The 27,137-nt window shown below is 43.7% G+C and overlaps 1 protein-coding gene across 4 annotated transcripts in view; it reads left to right on the top strand.

Moving 5' to 3' along the window:
- Positions 1-3,744: 3,744 nt before the first annotated feature.
- The window catches only part of NF2 (NF2, moesin-ezrin-radixin like (MERLIN) tumor suppressor), a 78,061-nt gene continuing 54,668 nt past the window's right edge, over positions 3,745-27,137 (top strand). For all 4 annotated transcript variants that reach the window (XM_060119667.1, XM_060119666.1, XM_060119668.1 and 1 more), the window contains exon 1: positions 3,745-4,327. In XM_060119667.1, the coding sequence (XP_059975650.1) occupies positions 4,214-4,327 (114 nt within the window). In that variant the 5' untranslated portion in view covers positions 3,745-4,213. The remainder of the gene's footprint in view (positions 4,328-27,137) is intronic.

Below are 27,137 nucleotides of genomic sequence, written 5' to 3' on the forward strand. Positions count from 1 at the left end.
AGAAAGCCCTCGCACAGAAACGAAGACCCGACACAGCCAAAATAAATTAATTAATTAATAAACTCCTACCCCCAACATCTTCAAAAAAAGAAAAGAAAAAGGAATAGCAAAAATTTCGAATTAGGCATGAGCATGAATTTTAGGCCAGAAAACAGTCATTTTTCAGTGCCTGCTGTAGACAAGGCCCCTTGCAACCTGCAGCATGCTGTCCTTGAAAGGCCATGGACCCGGGTTAGAGACCTGGGTTTGGGATCCAGGCTGTATCTCTATTAGGCTGTGTGGTCTTTGGCCAGTAACTTAGCTTTGGGCGTCTCTGTTTTCTTAACTGTCAAATGGGTATAATAATCTACTTAGTCATGAGAATTAAATGCAAATGCATGCATATGAAAATGAGCACCAGTTAAAGTTCTATCTATATGTGCTCTTAGGCTTTGGTATTTGCAATCCCATTTCCTATTCTCCCCATTTTAAGTGATGATGAAACGGAGGTCCAGAAATGGTTAAAAAAAAAAAAACTTTTTTAGGTTACACAGCACCTTATAGTGCTCAATAAATATTAATTCCTATTTAAGAGTGACCCTTAAACATGTCATATCATTTATTATTATGCCCATTTTTACAGATGAGGTAACTGAGGCTCAGAGAAGCTAAGTTATGCCCAAGGTCACAGAAAAGTTGAAATTGCTACTCAGATCTGCCTGCTTCCAACACTGCAGGTGACAGTCTGGGCAAATTCAAGAATCTTCAGTCGTGGGCCTGAAGGGAAGAGGGTGAGCACCAGTGATTTCCTAAGGCCTTGTACTTTTTTTTTTTTTTAAAGTATTTATTTATTTATTTATTTATTTATGGCTGCGTCGAGTCTTAGTTGCGGCACGTGGGCTCCAGAGCACATGGGCTCCCTAGTTGCAGCACCTGGGTTTAGTTGCCCTGAGGCCTGTAGGATCTTAGTTCCCTGACCAGGGATTGAACCCACGTTCCCTGCTTCGGAAGGTGGATTCTTAACCACTGGACCACCAGGGAAGTCCCAGGCCTTGTAGGTTCTTACTCACCGTTATTCAGGTAGGAGCTGTTATCCGCAACTACTTTCATCCAGGCTCAGTGCTTCAGGATAGCGCCTTGGAGCATCCCAGCTATGGCCTCAGGGGAATTCCCTTGCAGTCCAGTGGTTAGGACTCCATGCCTTCACTGCCGAGGTCTGGGTTCAATCCCTGGTGGGGAACTAAGATCCAGCAAGCTGCTGGTGTGGCCTTAAAAAATAAATAAATTAATTAAAAAGGCTATCGCCTCAGAAGTCTTAGGTACCAGGTCACACATCCTTCATCTTCCCATAGAGGGGAGAGAGGCACCCCCTGGTTGTGACAACCAAAAACAAAAAAAACAAAAAAATCTCCAGACATTGCCAAATGCCCCCCTGGAGGGAAAGGATGTCACTTGGAGAAACTCTGATCTTCTGGAAGAATGAAGGAACAAAATATATCAGGTGAGATCTGGATTAAAACAGTCCTATATGAAAATTGCAACTCTACCAATTATGATTTTGGGTAAATTACTTCATTTCAGCCTTATCCAGTTTCCCCATGTATAAACAAGGGACATATACCTACCAAATAGGGTTTTGATAAAGATCAGAAGAAGCATGCCAGGCACTTTGCAGAGTACCTTATATGGTAAGCACTTAATATATGGCAGCTATTAACATTGTTCCCATAGTTGAGACTGTAAGTATTTCCTCATGTCCTTCACTTATTCATGCAACAAATATTCAGTAACTGGTGTCTGTGTGCCAGGTCTTTCTTAGTAAGCCCTACCTGAATTTTTCTTTCTCAAAACCTTATCTGGTATGTACTATTACCATCTCTATTTACTCTGTGTGAACAGCACTTTTAATGCCAGCATAATATTCTATCACGTCTATTTTGATTCCTGGCCCTGGCCTCCTTTCTGAGGTCCAGACCCATACATCTACCTGGATGTCCCCCAGGAACGTTAACAGCATGTTTGGCCAATTAGCCCAGTGCCTAGCACCTAGAGAGCCCTCCATAAAAATGAGCTATTACTGGTCATCAGTGTCATTTTTACCCCCTGCTGATCCACCTCCTCTTGCTACTCCTCAGTGGGTTCTCAGAGTCACTTATTTTCTGTCAGCAGTCTTGGCCCTGGGTTAAAGCCCTGATTTGTTGTCCCTGTGGGGAGCCCATAGGAGAATCCAGCCTGGTTTTCCCACCTGCAGGGAAGAACTGAAGCAATGAAAATAAAGACACTCCCACACTAGAGTGCCCTAAACAACCAGTTTGGTGGGGAGAGTTTGCTAGCAGTAGGCAAGACATAAAGTTCCCCCACGGCAGCCTGGCAGCCTTGCTGAGTGTGCCAGCAAATGATTCCTGGGGCCTGGCTGGTGCTTCACGGGCACCGCCGGGGCCCATGGAAAAGAGCTAATTTATGCTATTAGTATAGTTACAGCAACAGTGTCTGCTCAGTGTTCCAAAACTGTATTTCATGGTCTTGGGGCCAGAACAGGGAGGAGCAATTTAGAAGCCACCACCAGGGAAGCAGAGCAGAGTAGAGGTGATACCAACAGCCTCTGGGTGAGATAGGCCTCGGTTTGAGTTCCAGCTTTGCCCCTCACTAGTTGGGTGATAGCCAGCAAGTAGCTCTGTCATGCTGAGCTTCTATTTCTTCACCTGTAGGGTTGGGGTGATGCTAATGATAGTTATTCGTGGAATGCTTCTTGATCAACCATTCAGGTATTCAACCATTAAGAGTTATTCAAAAATAGTATTTTTTTTTAAATACACAAAGTTATACTTCCCCACCTCACACACACATCCATATAACCCTTGATGACATTAAAAAAATAAACAGTACACGTATATGATCCGAAACAAATTGGAAATCACACAGTGTAAAATGAAAAATGCTCTTTTTTTGTCCGGGCAGTGGCTTGCGGGATCTTAATTCCCCGACCAGGTATTGAACCCGGGCCCTCCGCCGTAAAAGTGCGGAGTCCTAACCACTGGACCGCCAGGGAATTCCCCCAAAATACTTTCATTAAAAAAAAAAAATCTACAAAAAGAGCAATTTCATAGGATTCAACCTAATATGGCCAGCCACCGTTCTAAAGCTTTATAGTCCCCAACAACCCCATAACGTAGGAACAATTATTACCCTCTCCCTCGGTAATGATTAGAATTTCTCCTAAAGAGAAGAAGGACTTGGGGGGAAAGTGCCGGCTACCTAAACGGCCTCCACAAGTGATTTGAAAGTTTGAGAAACAGAGATCAGTACATGTAATTAATTAAGTGCTAAACAGGATTATCCGCCTGGTGTCCGAAACACGATCCCCTGGGGGGCCACACGCGGCGCAGACTTGGTCCGAAGGGCAGTCCCTCGCGGTACCAGGGGTAACCCGTCTCTCTCGCCCCGGCACGAGCCTCTACGTGTTTTCCCGGGAAAGGCGAGCCGGGCTCCGCCACCTCAACCAGTCTTGCTAGAGTAGGCTTACCCCTGCGAACAAAAGCATTCGGAGAGACTGCTGCCTCAGCCACTCAACGCCGAGCCCAGGCCGGCGCCTCCAATTAGATCGGAACTTCCAATTGGTGAAGTGTTGTTGAAGAAGGTGGAACAGAGCGGGAAAATTCCTCCTCCCTCGGGATTCTCAGCCAACCGCGGCGTCGGGGCGGCAGCCGCCGAGTTCGGTTGCGCCCCGTGTAGTGATCTAGGGGGCCCGAGGGCGGGGCGGGGAGCAGGCCGGGGGCTGCGGGGAGGGGACGCTTCCCGCGGGCACGCGGAGTGAAGACGGTGACAGCCACGCGCGCACGTGCGTGCCCGGCTGCAGCGCGGCCCCGACACCTCCCTCGGAGGCTGAGAAGCGCGCGGGGTCTGGGCCGCCGGCGTCTAGGGGCCCCGTCCCTGGGCGTCACCAGCGTCCCCGGCCCGAGTCCCGGAGAGCCGGGCCGTGCCCGCCCCGTCGGTCCCCGATCGCGATCCCTTCCCCTGGCCGTCAGGGTCCGCCCCCCAACTCGCATTTCGGTTCCCGGGGCAGGGTCCTCGCGGTCCATGCTGGCCGCTGGGGGCCCGCGCCGCTCAGTCAGCTCCCGGGCCGGCCGGCCGGCCACCATGGTGGCCCTGAGGCCTGTGAGGCTCCTCCAGGGAGGCTAAAAGGTCCAGAGCGCAGGCCTCGGGGAGCGAGGGTCCCGAACCTGAGCCCCGCGCCATGGCCGGAGCCATCGCTTCCCGAATGAGCTTCAGCTCGCTCAAGAGGAAGCAGCCCAAGACGTTCACAGTGCGGATCGTCACCATGGACGCGGAGATGGAGTTCAATTGCGAGGTAACTGGCTGCAACGGGCTGCGGCGAAGGGGAGCGCGGCGGGATCGGGCCGGTGCTGGTACGGCACCGACGCGGACGCCCTTGCCGCGGTGACAGTGGAAGTGGAAGCTTCGGGATTCTGTTTATATCAGCTCTGGGCAAAGATAGAGTCAACCAGAACTGGAAGGGGCCATCTAGGCCCAAATCCTCATGTTAAAGATAATCTCTGCTTTTTTTTAATGGGGCTTTCGGGTTTGGAAGCACTTCCTGAAGGTTTTCATTCATTGTTACTGCAAGAGTCTGAAAGCATTCGTGGTAGCGAATTCTAGTTTTTAGTGTCATGCTTAAGCTCCAGCTCTATACAGTTTAAACTTTATTAGATAATATTATGTACCCCAGATATTATAAGTTGCATCTCGTTTTATTGGAAAGTCTATAGTACTTGTTTCCCTTTTTCACAGCTTAAATTTTCTGGGGAAAAAAAAAAAACCTTTGAGGAAAGAGATGGTGTCTTAAACTTTCCATACAGTTTCTATCATGATGGTAACAGTTATCATTTATTGAATACTTCCTAAATGCCAGATATTCATACACTTAATTCTCAAAACAACTCAATGAGGTAGGTACCCCAAACCATATATCTAGTAAATGGCGAAGGGGGGTTTTGACTCGAGATCTTAGCCAATACAGTACTGCCTCTCAAGTAGCTTAAGTCCTTGCTACTCAAAGTGTGGCCTGTGGACCAGCAGCATTAGCAGCAGTAACCTAAGTCAGGGGTTGGCAAACTTTTTCTGTAAAGGCCCACATAGTAAATATTTTCAGCTTTGCTGGCTTTAGGGTCTCAGTTGCAACTACTCAACTCAGCTCTACCATGGTAGCACAAAAGCAGCCTTAGACAGGATCAACTTCCAGCATGACAGGGTGAGGAACTCCACTGACCTGGTTCCCTGTAAACCGGTAAAACATTAAAAAAAAAAAAACAATTTAAACCCTCTGGAAATTGTCCTAAGGGCAAACATCAAGTGAAGAAACAGCTACTCAAGAAAATCTATGAAAATTCTCGGTAAGAAAGGCAAGAATTTGTGATATTTGTTTTTGTTTTGGCCGAGAGGCATAAGGGATCTTAGTTCCCTGACTGGGGATCAAACCCACGCCCCCTGCAGTGGAAGCATGGAGTCTTAACCACTGGACTGACAGGGAAGTCCTGAGAGTTTGTGGTATTTGAACCAAGACCACTACTACCGTCCCTGCTCCCAGCTCTCGACAATGGCTGCAACCCAGTACACTGGGCTCCCTCTCCCCCTAGCTCCCAGTCAGACAGCTTTCTTCCCAGGAGGAGCATGACTAATAGGGCTTCTCCTGCCCAAGGCTACTTGCTGCTGAGGCTAAATCCTGGGTGAGTGAAGCTGAAAGATGGGGCTTCCTTCCTTCACCCAGCTCCCACTTATGGAATGGAAGCTGTACTCTGGGCATGGCCCACCGAGAGTACTGTGGTCCCAGTTGCTCTGTCCCCACCCTCAGTTTGTGAGATGGTGGTACTAGCCAGGAGAGGCAAACTGAGAAGACCTCAGGCTAGTCTGTCTCCCCCTCCCCCCTTCTATCAAGAGCTCAGAGATTTTGCCTGGAGGGAGAAGCAGGCTCCTAATCTCTTCCCAGAAAGTAGTGATTTCATTTGTAGTAGAGTGTGGAGAAATTTATGCCTAAGGGTGCTTTCAAGAACTGTGGAGGTTTTAGTGAAAGGCAATTGGGAGGAGATTTGTGGATTTAATAAAGATACAGCCTAGACTGTAAGCCAGCTAGTTTGCAGGAGAGAATAAGACAGCTGGGAAGAGCCCTCCTGGGGTCAGAACAAATATCAAACACTAATCTCAAAAGAGCCACCTTTTGATTGGATTACTTTATAGAACAAGTTATGCCCCAGGGCATTGTTGAAAATAATAGAATAATATACCACAATTAGTGGAGTTTAATGGTTGGGTGTGACCAGGGAAAGAGAGGGAGAGTCCTACTAAGACCACTGTCATCTTGGGTGACTTTGGGCAAATCCAAAGATATGTCTTCCTGAGGAGCAACATCATAGGCCTTAACACTGTTACAGGGGAAATAAGTTTCACTAAAACAGTCCAGCCAGTCACTAACAAATAAACAAGCAAATAACAGTAACCAGCCCAGTTGGGTGGGGGGGAACCACTCCCTAGAGTTGCTGTAAATATGTTCACAGAACTAAAAGAAAGCATGATTAAGAAGGAAGGTATAATGACATTTTTACATCAACTAGATTTACTCTTTATCAGTAAAGAGATATGAATTATAAAAAGAACCAAATTGAAATCCTGGAATTGGGGCTTCCCTGGTGGCGCAGTGGTTAAGAATCCCCCTGCCAATGCAGGGGACACGGGTTCAAGCCCTGGTCCGGGAAGATCCCACATGCTGTGGAGCAACTAAGCCTGTGTGCCACAACTCCTGAAGCCCGGGTGCCTAGAGCCCATGCTCTGCAACAAGAGGAGCCACCGCAAAGAGAAGCCTGCACACCACAACAAAGAGTAACCCCCGCTCACCACACTAGAGAAAGCCTGTGCACATCAACAAAGACCCAAGGCAGCCAAAATAATAAAATAAAATAAATTAATTAATTAAAAAAAATTCTGGAATTAGAAAATACAATGACTGAAATAAAAAGTTCACTAGAGGGGCTCAAGGTAGATTCCAACAGGCAGAAGAAATAATTAGTGTACTTAAAGATAGATTGATAGAGAGCATGTAAGGTGAAGAGTAGAGAGAAGAAGAATGAAGAAAAATGTAGAGCCTCAGAGAAATGTGAGGATCATTCAGTGCACCAACATGTGTAATGGGACTACCAGAGGAGAGGAGAGAGAAAAAATATTCCAAAAAAATTGGCTGAAACTTCCTAAATTAATTGAAAAACAATAACCTGTATATTTAGGAAGCTCAATGAACTCCAAGGAGGATAAACACAAAGAGATTCACAGACACATCATAGTAAAAATGCTGACAGTCAGACAGGGAGAAAATCTGGAAGGCAACAAGAGAAAAATGACTTGACACTTATAAGGGAACCCCAATAAGATTAACAGCTAACTTCTCAGGAGAAGCTGTGGAGGCCAGAGGCAGTGGGATCACATTCAAAGTGCTCAAAGAAAAAACTTGTCAACTAGGAAACCTATCTCCAACATAGCTGGATATAAATGAAAAGGACATTTCAAAAACAAAGTTAAATAAAGACTTTCCCAGATAAACAAAAACAGAGACTTTGTTGTTTAAAGACCCACCTTACAAGAAATATTGAAGGAAGCTTTTCAGGCCTAAAGCAAGTGACCCCAGATAGTAATTCAAATCCATGTGAAAAAAATCAAAGAGCACCAGTAAATGTAATAATATAATTATAAAAGACAGTATAAATGTATATTTTCCTCCTTCTTTTAACTGATTTAAAATGCAATTATATAAAATAATTTGTATATAATATACAATAATATTTGTATAGACTATATTGTTGGGCCTATAACATGGAAACGTAATATATGTTTAATAGGTGTGCCAATAACAGTACAAAGGAGGTGAGTGAAAACCAAGCTGTAATAGGCTAAGGAAATGACTACAGATGGTAAAGTAATAACTACAACAATGTATTGCTGGGTTTGTAACTTTATTAAATAGTATACAATAGTTATAATACTATAAAAAAGGGAGAAGGGAACAGAACTATGTAGAATAACATTTCTATATAATTGCTGCAGTTAAGCTAGTGTAAATCTGAAGTTGATTCTTTTTTTACTATATATATATATTTTAAATTAGTTTATTTACTTTTTGGCTGCATTTGATTTTCATTGCTGTGCACGGGCTTTCTCTACTTGCAGCGAGCAGGGGCTACTCTTTGTTGAGGTGCGTGGGCTTCTCATTGCAGTGGCTTCTCTTGTTGTGGAGCACGGGATCTAGGCATGCAGCTTCAGTAGTTGCAGCACGTGGGCTCAGTAGCTGTGGCTTGTGTGCTCTAGAGTGCAGGCTCAGTAGTTGTGGTGCATGGGCTTAGTTGCTCTGCGGCATGTGGGATCTTCCGGGACCAGGGCTTGAACCCATGTCCCCTGCATTGGCAGGCGGATTCTTAACCACTGCGCCACCAGGGAAGTCCAATATATATAGTTTTTGATGTGAACCATTTTTAAAGTTTTTATTGAGTTTGTTACAATTTTGCTTCTGTTTCTTGGCCCCAAGGCATGTGGGATCTAGCTCCCCAACCAGGGGTTGAACCTGCATTGGAAGGCGAAGTCTTAACCACTGGACCGCCAGGGAAGTCCCTCTGAAGCTGATTCTGATAAGTCAGGATTATGTGGTTAAACCCTAGAGTAACCACTTAAAAAAAAATCTTTAAAAATACAGTGGAAAAATAAATAAATAAATAGTGGAAAAATTATTAAAGAAATTTAAATGCTTCATTAGAAACTATTCACTTAATGCAAATCAAGTAGTAAAGGAGGAATAGAGAAGTAAAAAAGACAAGAAAAACATAGAAAACAAAAAATAAAATGGCAGTTGTATCCCAAATAGTTAGATAACTTAAATGAAGTGGACAAATTCCTAAAATGAAACCAGCTACCAAAAGTGACTCAAGAAGAAAGATAATCTGAATAGACCTATAACAACTGAAAGAGTAAATTAGCAATAAAAATACTACTTACAGTAAAAAACCCATGTTCTACCCAGTAGTGGCCCAGGTGGCTTCACCACTGAATTCTACCAAACATTTCACGATCAATAAATACCAATTCTTCACAAACATTTCCAAAAAACTAGAAGAGGAGGGACCACATCCCAGCTCATTTTATGAGGCCATCATTATCCTGATACCGAAACAAGACAAAGATAACACAAGAAAACTAGAGATCAATATCTCTTATGAGTATGGAAGCCACAATCCTTAACAAAAATGTTAGGAATCCAGCAACATATTAAAGAAACTATACTCCATAACCAAGTGAGATTTATCCCAGAAATGCAAGGTTGGTTTAACATCAAAAAATCAATTAATGTAATATATATTATCAATAGAACAAAAAGCAGAAATTACAGGATTATCTCAATAGATGCAGAAAAAGCACTTGACAAAGTGCAACAGCATTTCATGATAAAAGCACCCAACAAAATAGGAATAGAAGGGAACAGCCCAATATCACACTTAATGGTGAAAGACTGGATGTTTACTCTTTAAGATCAGGAATAAGACAAGGATGTCCACTCTCACCACTTCTATTCAACATTGTACTGCTGGTTCTAGCCAGGACAATTAGGCAAGACATGAAATAAAAGGCATGTATATTGGAAAGGAAGAAGTAAACCTATGTCTATTTACACATAATATTATCTTGTATACAGATATTTAAATTATTTATTTATTTAACATCTTTATTGGAGTATAATTGCTTTACAATGGTGTGTTAGTTTCTGCTGTATAACAAAGTGAATCAGCTATACATATACATACATCCCCATATCTCCTCCCTCTTGCATCTCCCTCCCACCCTCCCTATCCCACCCCTTTAGGTGGACACAAAGCACCGAGCTGATCTCCCTGTGCTATGCGGCTGCTTCTCACTAGCTATCTATTTTACATTTGGTAGTATATATATGTTCATGCCACTCTCTCACTTCGTCCCAGCTTACCCTTCCCCCTCCCTGTGTCCTCAAATCTATTCTCTACATCTGCGTCTTTATTCCTGTCCTGCCACTAGGTTCTTCAGAACCTTTTCTTTTTAGATTCCATATATTTGTGTTAGCATATGGTCTTTGTTTTTCTCTTTCTGACTTATTTCACTCTGTTTGACAGTCTCTAAGTCCATCCACCTCGCTACAAATAACTCAGTTTCATTTCTTTTTATGGCTGAGTAATATTCCATTGTATATATGTGCCACATCTTCTTTATCCATTCATCTGTCGATGGATACTTAGGTGGCTTCCATGTCCTGGCTATTGTAAATAGAGCTGCAGTGAACATTGTGGTACATGACTCTTTTTGAATTATGGTTTTCTCAGGGTATTTGCCCAGTAGTGGGATTGCTGGGTCGTATGGTAGTTCTATTTTTAGTTTTTTAAGGAACCTCCATACTGTTCTCCATAGTGGCTGTATCAATTTACATTCCCACCAACAGTGCAAGAGGGTTCCCTTTTCTCCACACCCTCTCTAGCATTTATTGTTTGTAGATTTTTTGATGATGGTCATTTTAACTGGTGTGAGGTGATACCTCATTGTAGTTTTGATTTTCATTTCTCTAATGATTAGTGTTGTTGAGCATGCTTTCATGTGTTTGTTGGCAATATGTATATCTTCTTTGGAGAAATATCAATTTAGGTCCTCTGCCCATTTTTGGATTGGGTTGTTTGTTTTTTTCATATTGAGCTGCATGAGCTGCTTGTATATTTTGGAGTTTAATCCTTTGTCAGTTGCTTCATTTGCAAATATTTTCTACCATTCTGAGGGTTGTCTTTTGTCCTGTTTATGTTTTCCTTTGCTGTGCAAAAGCTTTTAAGTTTCATTACGTCACATTTGTTTATTTTTGTTTTTATTTCCATTTCTCTAGGAGGTGGGTCAAAAAGGATCTTGCTGTGATTTATGTCATGGAGTGTTCTGCCTATGTTTTCCTCTAAGAGTTTTATAGTGTCTGGCCTTACATTTAGGTCATTAATCCATTCTGAGTTTATTTTTGTGTATGGTGTTAGGGAGTGTTCTAATTTCATTCTTTTACATGTAGCTGTCCAGTTTTCCCAGCACCATTTATTGAAGAGACTGTCTTTTCTCCATTGTATATTCTTGCCTCTTTTATCAAAGATAAGTTGACCATATGTGCGTGGGTTTATCTCTGGGCTTTCTATCCTGTTCCATTGATCTATATTTCTGTTTTTGTGCCAGGACCATACTGTCTTGATTAATGTAGCTTTGTAGTATAGTCTGAAGTCAGGGAGTCTGATTCCTCCAGCTCTGTTTTTCTTTCTCAAGATTGCTTTGGCTATTTAGGGTCTTTTGTGTTTCCATACAAATTGTGAAATTTTTTGTTCTAGTTCTGTGAAAAATGCCATTGGTAGTTTGATAGGGATTGCATTGAATCTGTAGATTGCTTTGGGTAGTAGAGTCATTTTCACAATGTTGATTCTTCCAATCCAAGAACATGGTATACCTCTCCATCTATTTGTATCATCTTTAATTTCTTTCATCAGTGCCTTATAGTTTTCTGCATAGAGGTTTTTTGTCTCCTTAGGTAGGTTTATTCCTAGGTATTTTATTCTTTTTGTTGCAGTGGTAAATGGCAGTGTTTCCTTAATTTCTCTTTCAGATTTTTCATCATTAGTGTATAGGAATGCAAGAGATTTCTGTGCATTAATTTTGTATCCTGCTACTCTACCAAATTCATTGATTAGCTCTAGTAGTTTTCTGGTAGTATCTTTAGGATTCTCTATGTATAGTATCATGTCACCTGCAAACAGTGACTGTTTTACTTCTTCTTTTCCGATTTGGATTCCTTTTATTTCCTTTTCTTCTCTGATTGCTGTGGCTAAAACTTCCAAAGCTATGTTGAATAATAGTGGTGAGAGTGGACAACCTTGTCTTGTTCCTGATCTTAGAGGAAATGGTTTCAGTTTTTCACCATTGGGGACGATATTGGCTGTGTGCTTGTCATATATGGCCTTTTTTATGTTGAGGTAAGTTCCCTCTATGCTTACTTTCTAGAGGGTTTTTATCATAAATGGGTGTTGAATTTTGTCAAAAGCTTTTTCTGCATCTTTGAGATGATCATATGGCTTTTCTCCTTCGGTTTGTTAATATGGTTTATCACATTGATTGATTTGCTTATGTTGAAGAGTCCTTGCATTCCAGGGATAAACCCCACTTGATCATGTTGTATGATCCTTTTATAATGTGCTGTTGGATTCTGTTTGCTAGTATTTTGTTGAGGATTTTTGCATCTATGTTCATCAGTGATATTGGCCTGTAGTTTTCTTTTTTTGCGGCATCTTTGTCTGGTTTTGGTATCAGGGTGATGGTGGCTTCGTAGAATGAGTTTGGGAGTGTTCCTGCCTCTGCTATATTTTGGAAGAGTTTGAGAAAGATAGGTTTTAGCTCTTCTCTAAATGTTTGATAGAATTAGTCTCTGAAGCCATCTGGTCCTGGGCTTTTGTTTGTTGGAAGATTTTAAATCACAGTTTCAATTTCAATGCTTCTGATTGGTCTGTTTATATTTTCTATTTCTTCCTCATTCAGTCTCGGAAGGTTGTGCTTTTCTAAGAATTTGTCCATTTCTTCCAGGTTGTCCATTTTATTGGCATAGAGTTGCTGTAGTAATCTCTCATGATCCTTTGTATTTCTGCAGTGTCAGTTCTTACTTCTCCGTTTTCATTTCTAATTCTATTGATTTGAGTCTTCTCGCTTTTTTTCTTGTTGAGCCTGGCTAATGGTTTATCAACTTTGTTTATATTCTCAAAGAACCAGCTTTTAGTTTTATTGATCTTTGCTGTTGTTTCCTTCATTTCTTTTTCATTTATTTCTGATCTGATCTTATGATTTCTTTCCTTCTGCTAACTTTGGGGTTTTTTTGTTCTTCTTTCTCTAATTGCTTTAGGTGTAAGTTTAGGTTGTTTATTTGAGATGTTTCTTGTTTCTTGAGGTAGGTAGATGTTTTTTGTTTCTTGTATTGCTCTAAATTTCCCTCTTAGAACTGCTTTTGCTTCATCCCATAGGTTTTGGGTCTTCGTGTTTGTGTGTTTGTTTTTTTTAAAAAGTTGTTTATTTATTTATTTATTTTGTCTGTGTTGGGTCTTCGTTGCAGTGCACCGGCTTTCTCTAGTTGTGGTGAGTGGGGGCTACTCTTCATTTTGGTGCATGGGCTTCTCACTGCAATGACGTCTCTTGTTGCAGAGAATGGGCTCTAGGCACGTGGGCTTCAGTAGTTGTGGCTTGCAGGCTCTAGAGCCCAGGCTTAGTAGTTGTGGCACACAGGCTTAGTTGCTCCACGGCATGTGGGATCTTCCCGGACCAAGACTCGAACCTGTATCCCCTGCACTGGCAGGTGGATTTTTAACCGCTGCGCCACCAGGGAAGTCCAGGTCGTTGTGTTTTTATTGTCATTTGTTTCTAAATATTTTTTGATTTCCATTTTGATTTCTTCAGTGATCCCTTGGTTATTTAGTAGTGTACTGTTTAGCCTCCATGTGTTTGTATATTTTACAGATTGTTTCCTGTAATTGATATCTAGTCTCATAGCGTTGTGGTCAGAAAAGATACTTGATATGATTTCACTTTTCCTAAATTTACTAAGGCTTGATTTGTGATTCAAGGTGTGATCCATCTTGGAGAATGTTCCATGAGCACTTGACATGGAAGTGTAATCTGCTGTTTTTGGATGGAATATCCTATAAATATCAGTTAAGTCCATCTTGTATAATGTATTATTTAAAGCTTGTGTTTCCTTATTACTTTTCTGTCTGGATGATCTGTCCATTGATGTAAGTGAGGTGTTAAAGTCCCCCACTATTATTGTGTTGCTGTCGATTTCCTCTTTTATAGCTGTTAGTAGTTGCCTTATGTATTGAGGTGCTCCTATGTTGGGTGCATATATATTTGTAATTGTTATATCTTCTTCTTGGATTGATCCCTTGATCATTATGTAGTGTCCTTCCTTGTCTCTTGTAATATTCTTTACTTTATTTATTTATTTATTTTTTGCGGTACGCGGGCCTCTCACTCTTGTGGCCTCTCCCGTTGCGGACCACAGGCTCAAGACACGCAGGCTCAGCGGCCATGGCTCACGGGCTCAGCCGCTTCGCGGCACGTGGTATCCTCCCAGACCAGGGCACGAACCTGCGTCCCCTGCATCAGCAGGCGGACTCTCAACCACTGCGCCACCAGGGAAGCCCCATTCTTTATTTTAAAGTCTATTTTATCTGATATGAGTATTGCTACTCCAGCTTTCTTTTGATTTCCATTTGCATGGAATATCTTTTTCCATCCCCTCACTTTCAGTCTGTATGTGTCCCTAGGTCTGAAGTGGGTCTCTTGTAGACAGTATATATATGGGTCTTGTTTTTGTATCCATTCAGCGAGCCTGTGTCTTTTGGTTGGAGCATTTAATCCAGTCACGTTTAAGGTAATTATCGATATGTATGTCCCTATTACCATTTTCTTAATTGTTATGGGTTTGTTTTTGTAGGTCCTTTTCTTCTCTTGGGTTTCCCACTTAGAGAAGTTCCTTTAGCATTTGTTGTAGAGCTGGTTTGGTAGTGCTGAATTCTCTTAGGTTTTGCTTGTCTGTAAAGCTTTTGATTTCTCCATCAATTCTGAACGAGATCCTTGCCAGGTAGAGTAATCTTGGTTGTAGGTTCTTCCCTTTCATCATTTTAAATATATTGGAAATACCATTTTACCATAATGAGAGCCAACCAGTTGTATGACTAGAATCCAAAAGACATATAAGGACTTCCCTGGTGGCGCAGTGGTTAAGAATCTGCCTGCCAATGCAGGTGACACGGGTTCGAACCCTGGTCCGGGAAGATCCCACATGCTGTGGAGCAACTAGGCCCATGCGCCACACCTACTGTGCCTTTGCTCTAGAGCCCGCGAGCCACAACTGCTGAGCCCACGTGCTACAACTACTGAAGCCCGTGCACCTAGAGCCCATGCTCTGCAACAAGAGAAGCCACCGCAATGAGAAGCCCACACACCGCAATGAAGAATAGCCCCCACTCACCGCAACTAGAGAAAGCCTGTGAGCAGCAACGAAGACCCAATGCAGCCAAAAATAAATAAATAAAATAAATTTTTAAAAAAGACATATAATAACAAGTGTTGGTGAGAATATGAAGAAATTGGAATCCTCATATACCACTGGTGGTGATGTAAGACTCTTTGTAAGACTCTTTGGAAGAGTCTGACAGTTCCTTAAACAGTTGAGCATAGAGTTACCATATGGTCCAGCAATTTTACTTGTAGGTATCTACTCAAAAGTGAAAACATGTCTATAGAGAAGCTTGTACATGAATGTTTATAGTAGCATTATTCGTAAAAGCCAAAAGTGGAAACAACCCAGATGTCCATCAGATGATGAATGGATAAACAAAATGTGGTCTGTCTGTACAATGAGATATTATTTAGCAATAAAAAAGAAGGAGGTAACAATACATGCTACAACATGGATGAACCTTGAAAACATTATAAGTGGAAGAAGCCAGTCACAAAAGATCATATATTATATGATTCCATTCATATACAAGTCTATTATAGGGATATCTATAATGAGAGTAGATTTGTGATTGCTTAGGGCTGGGAAATTAGGTGCGGGGATAGGGGCACTATAGCTAAAGTGTACGAGGTTTCTTTTTAAGGTGATGAAAATGTTCTAAACTTGACTCTGATGGCTGCACAACTTGGTGACTATGCTAAAAACCATTTACTTGTACACTTTAAATAGGTGAATTTTAAGGTATGTGAATTATATCTCAATAGAGCTGTTTTTTAAAAAGCAGCTTTTGAGGGCTTCCCTGGTGGCGCAGTGGTTGAGAGTCCGCCTGCTGATGCTAGGGGACACGGGTTCGTGCACCGGTCCGGGAAGATCCCACATGCCACGGAGCGGCTAGGCCCGTGAGCCATGGCCGCTGAGCCTGCGCGTCCGGAGCCTGTGCTCTGCAACGGGAGAGACCACAACAGTGAGAGGCCCGCGTACTGCAAAAAAAACAAAAAGCAGCCTTTGATAAAATTAAAAAATAATAGACATGACTTTGTTCCAATAAAACTTTCTTTATGGACATTGAAATTTGAATTTCATGTAATTTTCACAAGTGAGGAAATGTTATTAAAATTTGGGGGGGGGAATTCTCTGGCAGTCCAGTGGTTAGGACTCTACGCTTTCACTGCCAAGGGCCCGGGTTTGATCCCTGGTCGGGGAACTACAATCCCACAAGCCGCACAGCATGGCCAAAAAATAAAATAAAATAAAAAATTTTTAAAAATTAAAAAATGTTTTCTTCAATCATTTAAAAGTGTAAAACTCATTCTTAGTTCTCATACTGCAGTAGGTTGGACTTGTCTTGTGGACCACAGTTTACTGACCCCTGATCGAAGTTACTATTTGATACATGTTGTGAGAGACTGACCCATAGGGAAAGGAATTTTTTGTGACATTTGTTCGGCCATAATTTTGCAATGAAAAACTCTTAGTTTTTCTTCTTTAAACAGACCCCAGACCCAGAGGATGGACACTATTATCAATGTCAGGATTTCTCAACCTTGAAACTATTGACATTTTGGCTGGAGGGTTCTTTGTGGTGGGGACTACCCTGTGCACTGTAGGATGTGTAGCGACATCACTGGCCTCCACCTATTAGATTACAGGAGCACCTCCTACCTTGCCCCAGTTGTGACAACTAAAAAGTGTCTTCAGACACCGTCAACTGACCCTGAAGGCAAAACACACTCCTCTTCCCTCCACCCTATCCTCCACCACATTGAGAACCAGTGGAAGGAATAATAGTAGTGATATTCAGAGAGACAGACTGTTACAACATACAGCCTGTCAGGCTTTAATGTACACATACATGACCTGAGGATCTTGGTAAAATGCAGATTCTGATTCTGTAGTTCTGCAGTTGACTGAGAATTCTGCATTTCTAACAAATTCTCGAGTGATGCCAATGCTACTGGTCCAGGGACCACACTAAAGTAGCAAAGCAGTAGTAGTAGTAGTAAAAAGTAGTAGTAGAGGGCCTCCCTGGTGGTGCAGTGGTTAGGAATCTGCCTGCCAATGCAGGGGACACAGGTTCGAGCCCTGGTCCGGGAAGATCCCACATGCCTCGGAGCAACTAAGCCCGTGAGCCACAAGTACTGAGCCTGCGCTCTACAGCCCGCAAGCCACAGCTACTGAGCCTGCGTGCCACAACTACTGAAGCCCGCTCTCCACAACCAGAGAAGCCACCGTGATGAGAAGCCCGCGCACCGCAACAAAGAGTAGCCCCCGCTCAATGCAACTAGAGAAAGCCTGTGCGCAGAAACGAAGACCCAACATAGCCAAAAATAAAATAAATAAATTTATAAAAATAAAAAAGGGAGTAGTAGAGAGTGCACAGGCTTTGAAATAAGACAGACCTGGGCTGGAATTCCAGCTAAACTACTTAAAGCTTGGATAAGATACTCAAGCTCTCTGAACCTCAGTATGCACATCAGTAAAATGGAACTACTATTACTGACCCTGCAAGGTTGTTCTAAGGACTCATGGAATGCTTAGTGCTGGGCAGAAAGGAAGGGACTATAGTTGGCCTGAAGCAGGAGGCTTGGGTCACTATGGGCACTGACTGCCCTGTTATGATTTGTCCAGCCGTTGTATCTCATCAAACCTCAAATTTCCAGTGAAAATACCTCTTTGTAAACCATGTTCAAATATTCTGTCGAGGGCTTCCCTGGTGGCGCAGTGGTTGAGAGTCTGCCTGCCGATGCAGGGGACACGGGTTCGTGCCCCGGTCCGCGAAGATCCCACATGCTGCGGAGCAGCTGGGCCCGTGAGCCATGGCCGCTGAGCCTGTGCATCCGGAGCCTGTGCTCTGCAATGGGAGAGGCCACAGCAGTGAGAGGCCCGCGTACCGCAAAAATAAATAAATAAATAAATAAATAATTCTGTTGAAAGTAATGGTAGTTTGATTTATGATGATGGAGAGAACTCTGAGAAGCCACTAGTCTTGCTCTCCTGCTCTATTTTTATGTTGTACATTAACTGAGCAAGATGCTAATGCGAGAAGATGCTAATGCAAAGATGCATTTTGAAAAAAAGAGAGATGGTACTTGAGGAATTCTTGGTTTTATTGAGGTCAGATGTAGGTGGCTTTCTAAGAAGGACTCAATTTCAGAACCAGTGGTAGTTAACATATGAATCATGTTAATGATGCTAATCATTTCAGACTTTTTTTGCTGCAGAGATAGGGGGGAAAATCTCTTTCTTGCACCACTTACTGCATTGCACAATTGGCTTGATGCTTTGGGATTTTTCCACTTGAAAGATTTGATAGTTGTCATTTTGAGAAAGTGGGTGCTGAATGTAATTTGCCAGGAGGCTAAACGGTTCTGTTATTTCTTTTCTAGGCAGGAATTTTACTCTAATAATTCAATCTATCAGTAAGAAGAGCCAAATATGAAAAATTTCTCGAACTTGAGTTGTGAGAGATTCTAATACCATCTTATATCAAAACCAAAGCCTCCTTCTCCTGTTTGTTGGCATCCCAAACATTTTCACATACCCAAGCACAATTATGATTGGATTAAATACCAACATTACAGATCATTTTAGCATACAAGTGGACATACAGTGGTCCATGACGGGCAGAACTTTCAAAAGGAGAAGACAGAAAGAACAACTCTGGTGATTTCAGTAAGGTGTTAAATCCTAGGCTCCCCAAGATCGAGGCAAATGATTCCCTTCCAGGATGTAAACTCCAGGAGGGAGTTCAAACTGGTGTTTGAACCCTGGCTTCTCCGTGGAGCTCTTCTGTGACCTTGGGCAAATCTCTTTTTTCTCCCAGGCCTCAGTTCTTCCACTGCAGAACAGGGGGAAGAACTTGATTTCAAAGGCTCTCAGCTTCACATCCTATTTTAGGTGATCTGGGCAGAAGAAGCTCATTGTGCAACTTTCTGTTTCATATTTCCGTCTTAGGTAGGAAGTCATTTCAGGGTTTGAGCATGTAGGTATGAGAAAATCTGCTAGAGGACAGAACAAATATTGCTTAGGGAAAAGAGCCAGCATCCTGATAGAAGGGGTAAGTTGGCTTAGGTGGAAGGAAGACCCACCACTGCCCCCGTCTCCCTGATTGATCTTAGACTTACCTCTCTAAACCTAAATACTATTATTCTAAATGAGAATAATAGTATTTTCTTATAGGATTGTTTTAAGGCATGAACGAGGTAGACCTTTACAGGCACTTAGCCCAGGGCCCGACCATAGTAAGCACTTGGTAAACACTAGCTTCGTATCATGAGTTGGGAGTGTGAGAATAAAGAGGAAAGGTCTCATGCTAGAGGCACTGTAAATTTTCTCCTTTAATCATCTCTGTCATTTTCTTTGAATCTTCTTCAGGTTATCCATGGCTTTGTAATTGTGGACCCTCTAGACTCCACAGTTAGTCTAAATATAGTGAGCTTTACCTTATGCCGTATACTTAAGGATCTTTTTTGTAATGTGCTCTATAACTGGTCTCTGTTTAGCTCGATGTCCACTGTGATAGCAGGATTCTTTTCTGATTTCTGCCAAGCTTAATTATTCTCCATTCCTTTGTCCCCCATGTGTCATTTTGAAATTTTTCTCTTTTGTTTTTGATGACTTCTCCAGTTATTCATGCTAGTTTTGCATTCTTCTCCAAGAACATTTTTGGTGCTTGTTTATTCTTAATTTCAGAAGTTAAAAAAGCATTTGCGGTCTTAAAAACCCAGAATTGAGTTTTCTCAGAGCTGGTAATCATTTTAGCCAGCTGATGACAAGGCTTCTCTGGTTTGTGACAGGATGATGTTTTCCATCCTCTTGTCTGTGCTTTGTCTGATTTAGATTCTAAGTCCACGTTTTAGTACTTTTTTTTTTTAATTTTTAAATTTTTGGCTGTGTTGGGCCTTCATTGCTGCATGTGGCTTTCTCTAGTTGTGGCGAGCAGGGGCTACTCTTCATTGTGACGTGCGGGCTTCTCATTGCAGTGGCTTCTCTTGTTGTGGAGCGCAGGCTCTAGGTGCACAGGCTTCAGTAGTTGTGGCTCGCAGGTTCTAGAGCGCAGGCTCAGTAGTTGTGGCTCACGGGCTTCGTTGCTCCGCAGCACGTGGGATCTCCAAGGCCCAGGGCTCAAACCCACGTCCCCTGCATTGGCAGGCAGATTCTTAACCACTGCGCCACCAGGGAAGCCCGCTTTAGTACATTTTTGTCAAGCAAAAATTTATTACCAATTTAATGCTGACCTCGGGAAGTCTTCAGTCACCTGTGCTGAGTTGAGGCACTTGTCCTAGTTCAGGAATCACTCCGACACCACTAGGTGGGGTCAGAGCACATCATTTCTAAAGGAATTGGCCCTTTTCCTCTCCTTTTTTTGAAGTACTTTTAAATATAAATTACAATTTTCACAGAGTCCAGGGCAGGAGGAGTTAATCCACTGGGTAACGCTTAGTCATGAGTCTGTTCATTTTACTTCATGTTTAGGCATTTGAAATTGAGCTTTGTGCTGCCAACCCTGAATTTACTATTGTTTCCTATTCATAGCTCTCCGCAGAGTTCTTATTCTCAGTGTTTGAAACATTTTTTTTAACATCTTTATTGGAGTATAATTGCTTTACTATGGCGTGTTAGTTTCTGCTTTATAACAAAGTGAATCAGTTATACATATACATATGTTCCCATATCTCTTCCCTCTTGCATCTCCCTCCCTCCCACCCTCCCTATCCCACCCCTCTAGGTGGTCACAGAGCACTGAGCTGATCTCCCTGTGCTATGCGGCTACTTCCCACTAGCTTTCGATTTTACGTTTGGTAGTGTATATATGTCCATGCCTCTCTCGCTTTGTCACAGCTTACCCTTCCCTCTCCCCATATCCTCAAGTCCATGCTCTAGTAGGAAACATTTGTAACCATTGGTAATTGCTGAATATCAACAGCATGCTTGGTGCTAAAAAACTTGTATTTTTCATTAGCATGACAATCACCATTTTTGTTGCATTAGAGAGTTCATTATTGTAAGTCAACTCCTGATTATTAGTAGAAAGGAATGATTGCAGTGGCAGTACCTGAGTAAGGGAAAGTAGAAAGCACACAGAAATTAAGTGTTGAGGGTCATTGACATCCCCCAAAATGATTTTAAGATATAGAATGGGATGTTAAAGGATTAAAAGAAAATGATTATAGCAGTGAAAAAAGTACTCCATGGTTTATACAAAACCATCTCAAGCTCGTAGACTCAGAGGGTATTAATCCTGAAAGCCCACTTGATGAGTGTGGAAGCTGAGACCCAGAGAGGTTAAGCGACTTTCCCAACACAGCGGGTTTAGGTGTTTTATAGCTATTTGACAAGGCCATGATTGCCCTCATGTTGTGAGTTAAATTCCAAAGATAGAGATTGTCTTCTTTACTTTGGAGGGATTGCATTGCTATTATAGCATATAACTATTGTTTCTTTTTGCTTTGTCATCTGTCAGCTGACTTTCAAAGATTCAAGCCTCTCATCTTTTTTCACAGCATTATAAAATTTGGGCCTTGCATGGGGCACAAATGATTGACAGGAGGCGCAGTTAAGCTGCGTGGCTCACCCAAGGTTGTGCGTGGTGGAGGGGGTAGTTTAGGTCGCAGATCCCCTCTCTGGGCTCACGGCCGCTGCCAGAACCTGTCTCCACTAAAGCAGGCAACGTGCCAGGAGCTGCAAACATAAGGACTTTTCTCCCCCCAAAAAATCTATAATTCATTTTGTTTTGAAAGACTTCTCAGAGTTTAAAACCTCTGTTTTGTGGCTTGCCGAGGCGCTGTGATCTGTTTCTTACTGGTCTCTTGTTCTGTGGAAATTTTTCTTGGTTGGCTTTTTGAGATTTAGATTTCCTTGCCAAGGTATTTTTAGAGAGTGGAGATCAGTATGTGTCCCCAAAGTGGGGGGGATATATACCTTCAGGCCCAATTATGCAATTAGAATTTTAATGAGGAGTGTCATAAATCCTCGCTTCATTGCAATCATTACCTTCTTCATTGCAATAGAAGACTGTTCTACTCAGAAGGCTCAGCTTAGGTATCATCATCATTATCATCAACATCACCAGCCAACCACAAGCATTTGTGAAGTGGCCACAGATTATGCAGCACTTGTCTGGGTCCTGGGAGACTTAGAGAGAAAGAGGAAGGGAGAAAGAAAGAGAGAGAGAGAGAGAGAGAGAGAGAGAGAGAGAGAGTGTGTGTGTGTGTGTGTGTGTGTGTGTGTTAGCCCTTGCCTTCAAGGAGTTTATGATCTGCAGAATTGCAGGAAGGACAGGAATCTTGGGCAAAGACAGACACCTCATTTTTCCGTGTATGTAAAGTACATACTAACTCACATATCTGGTATTGTATGCAGGGGAGGGAGACAGTGGTGAGATAAAGAAGGGATCTTAGAGGGGCTTCCCTGGTGGCGCAGTGGTTGAGAGTCCGCCTGCCGATGCAGGGGACGCGGGTTCGTGCCCCGGTCCAGGAGGATCCCACATGCCGCGGAGCGGCTGGGCCCGTGAGCCATGGCCGCTGAGCCTGCGCGTCTGGAGCCTGTGCTCCGCAACGGGAGAAGCCACAACGGTGAGAGGCCCGCGTATCGCAAAAAAAAAAAAAAAAGAAAAAAGAAGGGATCTTAGAAAGGTCTGGTTGTGGGTAACTAGAGGCATGTAGGTTTGCTGACCAGGGAAGGCACAGGCTGCCTTGTAACAAGGCAGAGCAGTTGGTTGGAGGAGAGAGGAAGTAATTGGTGGAGGGCCTTGAAACCAATGATTTAAATAGATTCAGCCTACTAACAGCGATGATTAGAGGGCTGGGAGAGGAAAATTACTTGCTATGGTTGATTCTGGCAGAAACTGACAGGGCAAGATTGGAATTGAGTTTTTTGTTCTGTTTTGTTTTTGCAAAAAGGAGGTTTCAGGTTTGTGAGATTTTGTGCAGATCAAGATAAGGGATTTGGGGGTCATGATTGGTAGAGCAAAGAGACGAGTCTCTTTTTTTGGCTAAAATCTTGTTTCTGTTTGGAGGGTCTCCTTTTCCCTCAGAAATAATGGCTGATTAGGAGTGGTGTGTGTGTGTCCTTAACCACGACAGGAAACACAGACGTGAGACACAGAACCTGCTTCCGTGGTATGAGTCGGGGAGGGTCGGTTTTACACGCCCATTACTGCACTCTTTTATCCTCTTTGATTAACTGGAATAGATTTTAATGGGACTCATTATTCACTGCTGCACAGCAAAATCATTTTTATAACTCTTTCCATTGTGTTTATCTTGTAAATGGAGATGTTTGGCATCTGTTTTTTCAAAACAGACCAATAAAAGTTGTATTTAGGTTTGGATCTGGCACATCAGCATCTTAAATTCTCAACTCTTCTCTGAAATCGGTTCTCGTAGGGCAGCCACGACTGCAAAAGTCAATTAGAGGTGAACGTGGAGAGGGGAGATCACAGCCCTCCTTGCTCTCGCGTTCCCGAAATCATGGTAAACACGCTACATGTGTCCTGAGCCCGGGGAGGCACGGTCCCTTCTATTGCTCTGTCTGTAAGGGAGCTAACCTTTCAATAGTTTTTATGGAAAATGCTGGGGCAGCTTGTGAACTAATTAGAAGGAACCCTGATAAGTGAATGCCGGGTCTGTCCATCGGTTCTCTTTCCTCTTCTGTGGAGTAGACAGCCAGTCAAATACCATCTCTTGTGTGGATGATAATCCTGTCCCCCAACATCTATGAAATGGGATGTCACTTCTCTGCTAGCTTCTCCAGGTTTGAGTCTTCTCTGTAAAGCTGAAGTTTCTCTGGGGCTTCTGATTCTCAGGCATTTCACACATGGCAGCCACATTCGGCTCTCTGCACGGCCCAGAGAAAGCAGTGCGAGAAATGCAATGCGAAGGCTGCCAAAGCCAAAAAAACAAGTGGTAGTTTTAGGGTTGTGAGTCTAAACCTGGCCTGTTGTAAGAAGATGTCTCAGACGTTATTCAAAATGCTTCCCCGGTTAATAGACCCTGATTGGTCCTGTAGGTTATTGGTGCCAGTTGCTTCCAACAACAGAAAAGTGCTGCATTCCAGCTACGTTCCTGCTGCAGAGCCTAAGTGCTTAGTGCTATTTCCTTAAAACATTTGAGGTTGATAAATGACAAGCACTTCACTCTGGGTAAAGCTCATAAATCCGGCCCCTACAAAAGATAACAAGCTGACAGCACTTAGTCCTGTTTATAAAGTTCATACACATCCATCTGTGATAGAGGCACGGGATGGATCTGGGAAATAGCACCGCAGCCCGTTAAAGTAATGCAAGGACACAGCCACGATGCAAGACGTGCTGTGTGCCCAGACTCGCTGCCATTTGCCCTGAGCTTCAAGGGCATCTGGAGGCCGAGGCCCACAGAGCTGGAGCCCACAGGCCATGGAGTCCGACTCCTTCCTGCAAATCTCCTTTCTCCCTCCCTCCACCGCTCCTTTTCTGCCTGCAAGATGAGCCCCTGCCTCGTCGCCTCCCTCCCTTCGCTGGGCTGAGCAGAGGTGGGGGTGAGGGGGTATGTGGAGCAGTGGAACACTTCCCCCAGGGCAGAAGAGATGAGTTCAGGTGAACATTTCATCAGCACCAAGGGCTGTTCTCTTTTTGGCAATCTGTTCGGGAAAAATGACAAACCCTCCAAAAAGGCCTGTAAGTAGCATAAAGTGCAAAGCCTGAATGGCTTATGTGCTAGCAGATATCAGAAGAGAAAATGTTTTAATAAAAAAAGAAACACGAGGGCTTCCCTGGTGGCGCAGTGGTTGAGAGTCCGCCTGCCGATGCAGGGGACGCGGGTTTGTGCCCCGGTCTGGGAGGATCCCGCGTGCCTCGGAGTGACTGGGCCCGTGAGCCATGGCCTCTGGGCCTGTGCGTCTGGAGCCTGTGCTCCGCAGCGGGAGAAAAAAAAAAGAAACACGAGACTCATCCCACTGGTCGTAGCTCCTTAGAGACGTGGCAGGTATTGTTCAGGGGGGCCTGGTCGCTCAGAGCAGGAACTGAACGACCCAGGCCCTGAGTGGCCGTGGTGGGTGCGATCTGTCACACGCATGGGGCTGAAGCCATGTACACAGTACCGCACTGAACATTCAGTACTGCAGATAGGACAGTCACGCTGCTTGTCAGATACCAGAAGAGCGCAAAGAGCGTTCCTTCACTTGACAACAGCCTGGACCCAAGCGGCAGACATGCTGTTCCCTCCGGTTGGAGTGACCTCTCTTCCTTCAGCCCCTTCACCAGAGGACCAGCTGCTGCCTGGCTTTTGAGACCCAGCTCAGAGAGCATCTCCCCAGGGAAGCGACTCACCCCACAGACCCCCAGGCCCGCTGTGTTCCCTTAGTCCTCTGTTCTGTGATCATTTGCCAGGTTGCACTTTCCTTATCCATTCACCTGTCTTCCCCATCAGCCGTAAATAGGGACAGCATCTTGTCCCAGATTCATCATTCATCTCTGGGGCCGAGCGCAGTGACTAGGATGTAGTGGGTGCTCAATAAATGTTTGTCAAGTGAGTGACGGTGTGGTTAGCACGATGAGAATTGATGGTGCCCTTTCTGATCTGCCATCCATCATGTGTGGAGTGGAACACAACTGGAGGCTTTAAACAATGCCCCTTGAGAATATAAGAAGAGGCGGGGTTAGAATGAGTAATCACCACCTTTTATTGAGTATTTACTGTGGCACCTTCTTAGGCTTTTCAAATGTATCAGTGCACTTAATCCTGAGATCAATCTGCTAAAACAGGTTCTGTTTATTATCCCTGTTGCAAAGCACAAGGAAGTTCAATAACTTGCCCAAGGTCACACAGCAGCAGCACTGAGATTCATACCGATGTTAGATAACCACTGTTTCTCTCTGCCTTTTAGACTGGTTCCTGGGAGGAATTAAGCCCTAATCTTCGGAAGCATCCATCTTATGTAATGATTTAGCTTCTCTCCTGTACATCTAGAATGGTACGAGTTATGTTCCATCCTAGGGAAAAAGGAGAAAACGGCCATTCAGACAGCTTTCTGTGGTTCACACAACAGGTCAGAGTTAGGAGGCAAAGAATTGGTTTTATTTTTATTTTTTATTTTTTTTGGCCATGCCATATGGCTTTCGGGATCTTAGTTCCCCAACCGTGCCCCCTGCAGTGGAAGCGTGGAGTCCTAACCACTGGACTGCCAGAGAATTCCCAAGAATTGATTTTAGACAGTAGTTGAAAGCACAGCAAGTGTTCCCCAGCCTCTGTTCTCCAGCCAGACTGAACTACAATACTGTCATTTCCTACAAGAACCATCTAGACCCCTAGACCTTTGCATATGCTCTTCCCTCTGCCTGTAACACACTTCCCTGCTCTCTCCTCCTTCCCCTAGGCTGGTCTTCACTTGGCTTCTCTTTCCCACCAGTTCAGATGCCATTGCCCACCCCTTCAAGATAGAGAGTCCCTCCAGTCCCTGATGTCCCTGTTGTGGCACTGAGTGCTATAGTGCTGACCACCACACCCGGAGTTGATTTGTGTGTGGGGCGAGGGGAATGATTATCTGCTTCTGACAGGTTGGCCCAACAGGTTGGGCCTGTTGTCTTCTGTCCCCCATTTATCCCCTGCACCTCGGCTGGTGCTCGGACACAGCGTGTGTTCACTAAATGTTTGTCGAAGGAGTGGACGAATGGGGGTTCATTTTGCTTTACACTTTTGAGCCTCGGGGTTTTGAAGTGGTCAAGTCTGTTCTGTCACACAGCCATTGTTTGCCACGTCTTGTGTGTACACACTCAGCGGGTGCCATGGGGAGTAGAGAGATGACCGGCGTTGCTCTTGTTCTGAGGCGCCTATGATCTAGGGAGATGCTCAGGTGGTCACATCAGCACAGCACAGTGGACCAGTGATAGAACGGGAGGTGGGCGTGCTCATGCTCTTGCGAGTCGGCAGCACCAAGGAAGCCCCATCACAACGCAAGACCTCCCGTCCTCAGGGTGTCCCAAGAACCACCAGGAGTAACTGTGACTGGTGGTTCTTGTTTGTGAAAAAGTAGAAACCCAAATTAGGAAGACTAAGCAAGCCTCATACATTTGGGGAAGGCATGTTGAAAAGTGCACCCTCATGTAGGT

This window comes from Mesoplodon densirostris, chromosome 15 (genome assembly GCF_025265405.1).
Source record: "Mesoplodon densirostris isolate mMesDen1 chromosome 15, mMesDen1 primary haplotype, whole genome shotgun sequence".
NCBI classification, from domain to species: domain Eukaryota; kingdom Metazoa; phylum Chordata; class Mammalia; order Artiodactyla; family Ziphiidae; genus Mesoplodon; species Mesoplodon densirostris.